An 11,069-nucleotide genomic window follows, 5' to 3' on the forward strand; every position below is an offset into this window, starting at 1 on the left:
CCTTTTGTTTTGCACTTTGGTTTATCTTTATTTTTCCTTTTTTTTGAAGTGTATTGTGAAGTGGCTAACCCCTCACTAGAAATAACTGCTGTGCACGTATGATGGTTTAAGTCCTGAGTACGATTAAGTCAAAAAGAGAAAAACCATCTAATAAATTAATTGATTTAATGCAATATTGGCCTGAGTGTATTCATTTATTTGGATAACTGTGCAGGAAGCCCTTTTTGTGGGATCTCCTACCCATGTAAATTGGAGTGGCGTAGTCACTGACAGAGTCACCTTTTTGGCTCTGTCACATATGCTTAACACATGAAACATGATAAAGGTATTTTTTGGTGTAACAAAGTATAATCTATGAATGAATTTGACATTTTACCATTTATCTGATTGCAGTATTAAATAAAACACAACAGAGCTTCACAGATAAAGTGCAGTTCAATTGTGGTGTTGTGTTTTCAGAGCTCTTTCTAACTATGTTGTGTGTCACTAAGTTTTTTTTTGTCAGATAGTGCCAACGTCATGATTACATTGCGGTGCTAGCTGAAGGGCAAAACACAAGAACAACTGAAGGTGGCCAATACAAAACAGCATTGAGTCGGCTACACAAGGAACGCAAATATCATCTTGTTGTGTTAGGACAGGAGCCAATCTGTAATTGTATTACATACCTGCTGCCACTGCCAGGCAAAAAAAATAAACAAAACAAAACAATGACAGTTGTGATGAAAAGCAATAAAACAAGCAGACTGGACAAAAATGATCTTTAAAAATCCTCGCATTTCCAGCCAACACTATGAGGTACCTGCCCATTCAGCACATTATTTTAGACATTAAATGATTTATGCCCCTTATTTTCTCTATAACTAAAGTGTTGATGTCAGGCCACTTCACTGGAGGTAGTCCTGTTACATCGTCCATCCATTAAGTGAGCGTGTACGAGTCAGCGAGCCTGGTTCCGACCATTAACGTTTTTAAACAGCATTCGCAGTCCTGGACAGTGTGTGACCTTACATAGTCAGATAAAATCATATAAATACATTTTCTCCAGTCATTGATTAAAAATGGTAACACTTTACAATAAGGTTGTATTTGTTAACATTTATTAAATGGCTTGTTGGAATGCTTGATTCTGATTGGCCAGTTGTGACATTTACAGGTTTGCTATTCTCAGATAACAACCGCTCAAAACTAATAACACAAGGTTACCTGGATGCTGCAAATCATTTTGACAGGTAGTGTATTATTACACAAAAATGAAATATAAATGTATTTTAATAACATATATTACATTATAGTTACAAATGATTAACTAAATAGTGTTTGTGACATTTGAACATCTTAACTTAAATCAGAAAATATTTTAAATCAATATTTAATGTTCCTTACCTTAAATAACCATGTAATAAGTGGGATAATGTACAGCCAGCAAGTTTCACTTTTTGTTTTTGTTATTCACGTCTGCAATAACAACTGGCCTCCTATACATTATTCCTTACTTAATGCATTGGCTAACATGAACTAACAATGAACAATACAATGGTATTTATTAATCTTAGTTCATATTAATCTCATCATTTACTAATACATTTTTTAAATTAAAATATGTATCTGTTAATGTGAGGTAAAGCATCAATAACACACGCTGTTTCTGCATATCTGATGTTAATCTGGAGTACCTATGTAAGGAATAATTGACGACAGGCCATTGAATTATAAGAAAATAATGCACACCCAAAGTGGTTATACAGCGAAAGGGAGTGTAATTACACCACGCGTGTGCATTATTTTTGAATAATTCAAAGGACCATAGTCAATTATTCCGCTTATACCACGGTAACCAAAAATATTGCTCTGGTGCCTATTTTTAACACATTTTAAAGGTTAGGTGTGCGGTTATTGACAAATAATCAACACCCACGGAACATTTTTCAACCATTCAGAATAAAGCATTCAACAGACCCGTGGTATAAAGAGTAGTATTACATCCTTCATATCTCCAAAGAGTCTTTAGTTTTATCAGATTTAAAAAGACAGATTAGCTTTATCGATTGTTTTCAATAACGTACAAAAAAATTTGTAAGGAGGAGTTACTCGCTGCGGGAGGAGCGAGTCCGAGTCAACACTTTATGCAACACCGACCAGATAACTTATGATTCACTACATGTTCGTGTTGTTTATATAATATGCACTTTCGGGCCTATTTCCAACATAACACAGAAGTCTTACTTATCGCATGCAACCCATGACCCAGTTGGGACTTTTCAATAAAATCCAGCATTAAACAAACACATACGCAAAACACTTTACTATCCCATGAGCCTCCAGTAGAGAAGTTATCCAATGAAGAAGAAGATGTAGGAGCGTTGTTTTATAAAAAAGTGTCCAAAAGCGATAATGCAGCTCTATTCAAATGCAAATGCATACATTAAACAGCCATCCCTTGTGGTTAAATTGCGGTAGTTTAACGTCATTCCAGTTACGACTAACTTAGTCTCAGCCTCAGACGTCACGCCCACAAACTGCTGGCTGAACGTCTGATGTTTTTCGTACACTTTTCTGGAAACCCTGTGAGAATGTTAAAGTCGTCTTTGATTGGTTGGAAAAAAACGGATTTCCAGGAGACGCGAGTGTCGCGATTAGTTTCGGTCCCTGGAAAACAAAGCTCTGACGTTCCATTGAGGTAGAGAATCAGTCGTGTTCACGTGGATAATAATGAGCAGTTATCATGATCAGCTAAACATTGGAGTCTCAAAAATATGCAAAGTTCGCGGCATCGACTCTCTAAAAGACGTCCAAGAGTTTTCTTTAAGGCAATTAGTGGAGTTTAAAAGTTTGGTTCTCCTGAATTGCTTGTATGTGTTAAAAAGTGGAGAGATATGCTTCAAACAGACGTTTAACAGGATCGTCTCACTGGTGTGGCTGTTGATGAAGTGCTCAATGTTGTCCTATGGTGAGTAATGTTGTTTATTTAGATACTATTTGGTTGCGGCTGGTTATTTCAATAACTGACTTGTTGCCAGCCGGCTCGTTATTGTGGGGAGTCCGAAACGTGACGCTAGATGAAACAAACTGTGATTGGTTGTTTGACATTTCGTTCACACAGCTCGTGGGCGGGCTTTGTCCAGAAAAAGCAGCGAAAAACACCAGACCTTCAGTATTGAAGGTCTGGCTACGCGAGACTACGACTAACTTGATGACATGATGACATGTCACGTGATATTTCAACATGGCCAATGTAGTATGTCCGAATTCATACTATTCATATTTATTCTATATAGAACATATGCTTTTAACAGTCGATGAGTAGTTACTTCATCTAATTCAGTACCTACTGTCACAGTATGCGATTTCAGATGCAGCTATAATTTTCTCATGTTTGCCATGCAGGTGGAGCAGCTGACTAAAGGCTGATTTTACTTTTGGCATGATAAGCCAGCATTGCTATGTTAGAGCACTACAGTGTGTACATTAACCAGAAGAAAGCTGGAGTTCTTATCCAATCTCTCCTACAATCTCTCATGGTCCATCTCATTGGAGCCAGATGTCCTCAGCACATGTCATCATCTACCATCTTCAGGTAACGTCCTAGTTGTGGGAATGTTCTATTTCCAAACAAAAATAGACCTTACTGTTCAGGGAACCAAAATGTAATGTTCTAGCAACATTCCTGAAACAAAATTGTGTATCTAATGGTAGATGTTTCACATATTTGCTCGTTCACATTACTCCAAACAAATACATTTAAAAACAATTTAGGACAGCAATTCTAGGATCCTACTTTTTACTAACAGCACCATCAACTAAACTGGCGGCTGCAGTTTCACGACCGCAGTTCTAAAATTACAACCAAAACAGTATTCTCACCAAATACTAATGACTTACAGTTTTAGGATCTATTCCACTCAAATACTTCTTAACTAGGACCGCAATACTTTTTTTAGAAAGCACCACCTACCGAACTGAAGCTGTGTCAGGAATCAGTGGCAGCTGGTGACTTCTTTATCGAGGACCCATCATTTGTGTGCCTTGTCATGTCAAAATATGTGTTCAATGCGTCATGTAAACTTACGTGCATCACTTGTCATGTCAAAATACGTGCCTGCTGCAGACAGTTCGAAGGGGTTTATGATAAAAGAGACGCTTGCCAGATACTGTCTTAATCTCATATGTTATCAGAGTTTAGTGTTAAGTTAGTGTCTTGCGTGTATTTTGTGAATGTGAGCGTCTCTTTTATCATAAACCCTTTGGATGCGTGTGTGCAGGCATGTATTTTGACATGACGAGCAACAAACATGACACTCCGAAAACATATTTTAAATTCACGTCTCTCTGAAGAGAAGTCACTGGCCGCCACTGGTTCTAATACCATTCATCTCATGTTTAACTTTAAATATTATTTTAAATTTTAACGTGATTTAGACATGATTAAGACCGAATTTCTTTTTTTATCATAAACCCTTTCAATGCATGTGCAGCAGGCACGTATTTTGACATGACGCATGATGCACATGGTCCACATGATGCAACAAACACATATTATGACATGGCGAGCAAGAGACATAACACTTTAAACACATATTTTTAATTCGCGCCCCTCCGAAGAGAAGTCACTTGCCGCCACTAGTTCTAATATCATTCATGTCATGTTTAAAAGTCAACTTTAAATATTATTTAAAGGAACAGTGTGTAAGGAATTTATATCAATTAATCATAAAATGGCCCTGATAAGTCACTAGAAATTAAGAAATCATTATCATTACAAATACTTATATCACTGACAGCAGTGGTCCGGCCAGGATATTGTCATTTAAAAAGTGGAGTTGCAGCCCTCAACTGATGTTTATGTTATCATTTTGTGTATTGGCCACCAGTTGTGTAATTGCAGTACCAGTTTTAGCCACAAGTTTTGTGATTGCAATACCAGTTTTGGCCACAATCCTACATACTGTTCCTTTAACATTAACATTTTTAATGTGAATTTAGACATGATTCAGACTAAATTTCTCGTTAATCCTTTTTTTTAACTGGAACAAGTAATAATTAATGTAATCATGATGAAAATTAAGCAAATGTATTTTTCAACAAGAAGTTGAGGACAGGAAAAATTTTAAACACAAACACTGAGCCCAGATTTGTATGTTTATCGAGTTTTACATACTGAGGGATGTTAAAATGGGTTGGTTGGTTAGTTTTTAGTTAGTTTCAGGCAGGTACAATTTACAAGAAACTAACAAAAAAGAAAATACAAATATAGTTAAAGCAAATATAGGAAATACAATTCAGATATCAATGACACAAAGGTTTTAAGTGAGAAAAAACTGTCCTGTAGATAGTTTAATAAAACAGGTTGTGGACATCTTCGCTCTCCAGGTTCAAAAAGAAGCCAATTAATCTAGTGTAGAGATGAAACCGTATAAACATTTTTACATCACGGTTATAGTGACCAAAGTCACCACGGTTATCAATATATATATATAATGGTTTTATGAACAATTTCTAAAAATGTAAAAATATATATATAAAAATACTGATGCAAACAAAATTTTAAATTGATTTTACATGCAAGTTTTGTTTGCGTAAACATCAAATAAATAATATTTACATTAAATATGGCACATTTGGGTTCATGAGATAAATTTCATATAGTTCAGATAAAACAAAAGTGAATAAATCAGATTTTCATATAAACACAGGACAAATCAGCAAGTCATCTGTATGTTGTAAAAAATCTGGTGGTACTTTATGACCCAGGAGAGAGCTGCACGACACCTGCGCTCACAGCAATCGTGGAAGAAACAAATAAAGTAGAAAGGAGCTTTAAACTTATCAGATCACATAATTTAAATGGGAAATTAGTAGAAAAGATTGATCTGTCTAAAGAAAATGTAAGTAAACATGTGTCAGTAAAACTAGACTTCCTTAAATGTGATTTTTTTTTGTTTTAAATTCAGTCAAAAGCACGGTCATCACAAACACGTGGAAGCAGCGACTCATGTTGTTGCTTAAGCTGGTTGATACTGGCCAGGGGTTTTCGAGACGTGACACAGTTAAACGTTAATAAAAAAATGACGCTTTATCGTGGTTAACCATTAAACTGGCTATTGTTACATCTCTAATTTAAGACTCCAGAAAGCCCCATATTTTATATAGTTACATACATTAGAGGAACTGACCTAAATTTACAACCCATTATTCTGGCAAAAAAGGCTATGCTTAATTTTGACTCCTTGACAGACTTCCTAAAAGTTTAATTATTTTTCAATATCGATAGCAATATCACATGAACAATATGGCAGTATATTCCTACTTTAAACCATACATTCTTCCCTATGTTTCTGAGCCTAGAATCAGATGTTAGAGATTTCAATCTCAACATGCTGATATGCAAAACACCCTTCATGCCATCAGCTTAAGATATGACCAATGACCTGTCATTCTTATGGGACATGATTGATTTTTACCAAGTTAACACATTAAAATATGCAAACTAGGGATGCACCGATAGGATTTTTTTGGGCCGATACCGATTTAAACAGACAACTTCTGGCCGACACCGATGCCGATACCGATTTTAAACATTTGTATACAATACTATACAGTTGGTCTTTTAGCTAGTTTATTTCTGCATCAAATTATTTTTACTGAACATGGATTGGATCTAATTAACATTCAACTGACCAACATAATAAGAGAGGCACAAATTATGCTAAAACAAATATGATAAGACAGCATGACAACCTTCAAAGGTGGTTTTTGCTATTCACCATTTATTTTATTAACAACATTAACTCATTTTTTACACCTTTCTTTATGCAGTTAATTAATAAACAATCGGTATCGGCCTTTCTCGTGCTATTGCCGATATGTCGATGGTTTCAAATTTCTCAAAAATCAACCAATAAATATCGGCGGCCGATACATCGGTGCATCACTAATGCAAACCACTCTTAAATACATCTTTCTATTAGCAAGAGCAGTCCCATTTCCTTGCATCTTCCTTTGTTTTGCATCTCGCTGAAATTTTGAAGCTCTCTGCCTCTGCTCTGCCAGACACCAACATGTATCCATTCCCACCCTGTCCTCTGTGTCCCTTCGACTTCTGTGCCAAGGTCATGAAGATGCTGTCCAAATTTTCTCCTCTGTGACCTTTAGCTGAAGTAAGGAAAAAAGACATTCTGTGGACTTCAGCTAAGTGACGAGCCTGTTCAATTAAAACAGAGGTTGTGGATGAAGCCAGGTCGGCCTTATTGCAAACAAGAGCACGGGGTACATCGAGACCAAGACAGTGTTGGCGACACTCATCCATCCATGATGGCAGATTGCAAAAACTAGAAGGGTTAGTGACATCAAAGACAAAGACGATTCCATGTACATTGCGATAGTAGTGCTGCACCATGCATTTGCGAAAACGCTCCTGACCAGCCGTGTCCCACAGTTGCACCTGGAGATAGAAAGATTAACCATAGAGTTATATGTACATTGGCCTGAAGGGGATTTAAATAAAAAGGTAATTGGGCATCCTCTAAAAAATAAATGGTTGACAAATATGGATTTATTGACTTGTTAGAAATTTTATTCAAAATCATTATTTTAACTATCAAATGATCTATATTTTATTCAATAGAGTCTTTTATTTTTACAAGCTCTGCAAGAAAATGGCCTACGCACGAGTGTTTTGTTAATGCTTAAAGAGACAAACAAACATTTCTTTCTTCTGATGAACACAAAGATTTTTGAGGAACATTTGTAACCAAACCAATCAGAAGCCCCACTGACATCCATAGTAGGATAGATATTAATACTATGGAAGTCAATGGGGCTTCTGATCAGTTTGTTTACAAACATTACTCAAAATATATTTCGTTGTGTTCATCAGAACAAAGAAATTTATACAGGTTTGTAACAACATGATGTTGAGTAAATAATGACAGAATATTAATTTTTGGGTGAACTACCCCTTTAATACAGTGAGGCTGTATATTGTGTCTCAGAGGTGTGCTATATGCCGAACTATAATTTGCACTACTGCTTTTTAAAAATAAATGAAAAGATCACTTAGTATTTGGTATTTGTTCCTTATTCTTTTTTTATTGAACTTGTAACGAACCATGATCCCTGAACCAATTTGATTTTATTAAGAAAGGTGATGGAAGTTAAAACATTTAGTGGCGGTGTCACAGAGAGGGTTTATTCTAGAACGCATGCTGCCTTACCGGTAATTTATAAATGTCTTGGCCAAAACATATCTTAACATATATCAGTGCAAATGTTTTGTCTCAATATGCACACCAGTATTGTTTTTTGTAAGATCTGTTTGTAAAACTACTTAAATGTCCTAAAATAACTAAGGCCTAGTCCTGGGTTAATCTAAACCTAAAATCTTACCTCAACTTAAGGCGAATTAATACATACCTATCTTTTTTCAATGCATGCACTTAATCTTTGTACAGCGCGTCGTGAATGTGTAAGCATTTAGCCTAGCCCCATTCATTCCTTAGGATCTAAACAGGGATGAATTTGGAAGCCACCAAACACTTCCATGTTTTTCCTATTTAAAGACATGAGTAGTCAGTTACACGAGTAAGTATGGTGGCACAAAATAAATGAGAATAACATTGTATGGCGGAAGAGCACTTCGTTTGCAGCACTTAAACCTCAATGCGCAGTAACATCACCACTCCTGACTAACCCCCTATTCCTCAAACTTCCATCTATATATTACTGCGCCCGAGGTTGAAGTGCTGCAAACTAATGGAGCTTTTCCATTGCATAGTACCCCGTGGTTTGGGTCAGCTTACTTTTGGGGGCTTTTCCACTGGGTGAAGTACGTAGTGCCTGATACTTTTTTTTAGTACCACCTCGGTTGGGGTTCCAATCGACCCGGGCTGATACAAAAACGTGACTCAAAAACACTGTAGATCATCGTCACTACCAGCGTAATCGCTATAATGTTAAAGATTAGCTTTAACTTAGTGCTAGCTTGCGCTGTCTCGAGCAAACGTGTTGTCATCTGTGCTCTGCTGTAAGTTCCCAAACTCCCTTTTAGTGATGGAAAAACATCCACAGGTTGAGAATCAAGAACAACATAACAATTTTTTTCCAGACTTGCAGTTTGTGACGCGCATGTCCGCATTTATGTTTAAATGCAACTTAAATGAGGCTCAGCGGAGCGCGTCAACTGATGCCGCGGGTGTTTGTACAGAAACTGTCATGTGAGACAGAGGTAGTGATAAACGCAATGTGCAAACATCTATTTGTGGTGTCAATTTTACATTTTTGGCAGACTGAGAAATAAATGAATGTATGGGAATGTACAATGACGCTCTCATTTGTATGATGTCACAGCAGTAAGCAGCACAAATATAACGACACGCCAAATATCCCTCCCACTCCAAAGTGCTACTAAACTCAATGGAAAAGCTAACCCAAACCATCGGGTACTATGCAATGGAAAAGCGCCATAAGTGCTCTTCCGCCATGCAATATATTTCTCATTTTTTATTCGCTTAAAAAAATTTTGCAAATTGCATACTTATTCATGTAAAAGTCTTTAAATAGGAAAAACATGGAAGTGTTTGGTGGCTTCTAAATTCATCCCTGTTTGGATCCTAAGGAATGAATGGGGCTAGGCTAAATGCTAACAAGTTCATGACGGGCTGTACAAAGATTAGGAACATGCACTGAATAAAGATAGGGATGTATTAATTGTCTAAGTTGAGGTAAGAAGAACATAGTAAAATATTGAAAAACTGTGGTGTTTTCCTTTAAGTCAAAACAATAGCACTGATGTAAAGATCAGCATACATTTAATACAGCATACATTTTAGTCTAGGATAAGGCATGTTTGGGAAACTGTCCTGCTGTTGATGTTTTACAAGACTTTAAGATTGTTGCTGGGTCAAATGCAATTTGAACAAAACAACATTCTGGTTGAAACCACATATGTGGTAGTAACATTAGACCAATTTAATGATAAACAAAAACATGTTTCTAAGATCACAAATTGTGGTGCGCACAGCATAATTAGGCTATTATTAGGGGAGGGGTCTTTAAGAGATTTTCCCTGTAAGGGGTCCCTGGCCCCAAAACTCAAAGCGTGTATTGCTGGATAATAGACAACATTAAATTAGATAAGGTCTATTTTTTTAATTTGTTGTTTGATGGTCGTGGTTTAAGAGCGCTTCTGTTTTTCAATGTAGATTCCAATTCCTCAATTTAAATCACATCAGCACACGTGTGAAATCCCGCGTGCCGCTCTTCTTCCTCCACGGAATTCACGAGTACTTCCCCTGGCACGTAAACACTGAAATGTCTACTATTATTACTGCAAGTAAAATACCCATAACACATGTAAGATTAATAAAAAAGTGTGCCTCAGACTTTGTGTTTGGTTTGTCATCCGCCAGTAGTAACATCACACCAAAACCCATAAGCAGAGATCATTATATAGCGTATATTAAAACCAATACAACATAAACTTTCATTACAATTTTACAAATTACAATTTTCTGTTGTAATTTATCTGCAGGGCGCTGCTGCATCCAAATAGACCAGCTTTACAATTCAAGTTGAAAAATCACACAACGCTACAAAGTTGTCTTACTCTGATTCTCTCGCCTTCGATCTCAAGAAGTTTCTCGCGGAAGTCGAGTCCGATCGTGGCCTCGGTTCTGCTGGGAAAGTGTCCGGTACAGAAGCGGTGGGTGAGACAGGTTTTCCCGACACCCGCGTCTCCGATCATGATGATCTTACAGGTGCGTGCGCAGGGCGCGTGGTTACCGTCATATGAGCTGGAGCTCTCCAGGAACGACTCCATCTGACGCTACTGATCCAGTGGTGAAAAATATAAAAACTAATGTGAAGTTGATGTTATTCAGACGCCAAAGTTGAGCAAACCAGTGAGCAACTCTTCACATGGATATGAGTTACTGATGACGACCACAACTTCCGTTATGACAGCGAAACGTGCAACTGCAAGTTTATGGATTCATTTCCCCTCATAAGATATTAAACAGGTAGTTCATAGACACATTTACGTTTTGCAATACAGTACACAATTTACTAATATA

At 36.9% G+C, this 11,069-nt stretch overlaps 1 protein-coding gene and 1 long non-coding RNA gene across 2 annotated transcripts; one reads left to right on the top strand and one right to left on the bottom strand.

Moving 5' to 3' along the window:
- Window positions 1-297: 297 nt before the first annotated feature.
- On the top strand, window positions 298-7,167 carry LOC129444354 (uncharacterized). The gene is made up of 3 exons (XR_012367368.1): window positions 298-325; window positions 3,388-3,577; window positions 7,051-7,167. It is a non-coding gene; the product is annotated as an uncharacterized lncRNA (long non-coding RNA).
- Window positions 6,931-10,996, bottom strand: rab33bb (RAB33B, member RAS oncogene family b). Its single transcript, XM_055204972.2, has 2 exons — window positions 10,604-10,996; window positions 6,931-7,441 (listed from the first exon to the last, which is right to left on the bottom strand). Exons 1-2 carry the CDS (start codon window positions 10,814-10,816, stop codon window positions 6,965-6,967), a joined length of 690 nt encoding a protein of 229 aa, XP_055060947.1. The 5' UTR covers window positions 10,817-10,996; the 3' UTR covers window positions 6,931-6,964.
- Window positions 10,997-11,069: the final 73 nt, after the last annotated feature.

Source organism: Misgurnus anguillicaudatus, chromosome 3, assembly GCF_027580225.2.
Source record: "Misgurnus anguillicaudatus chromosome 3, ASM2758022v2, whole genome shotgun sequence".
In the NCBI taxonomy this organism is placed as follows: domain Eukaryota; kingdom Metazoa; phylum Chordata; class Actinopteri; order Cypriniformes; family Cobitidae; genus Misgurnus; species Misgurnus anguillicaudatus.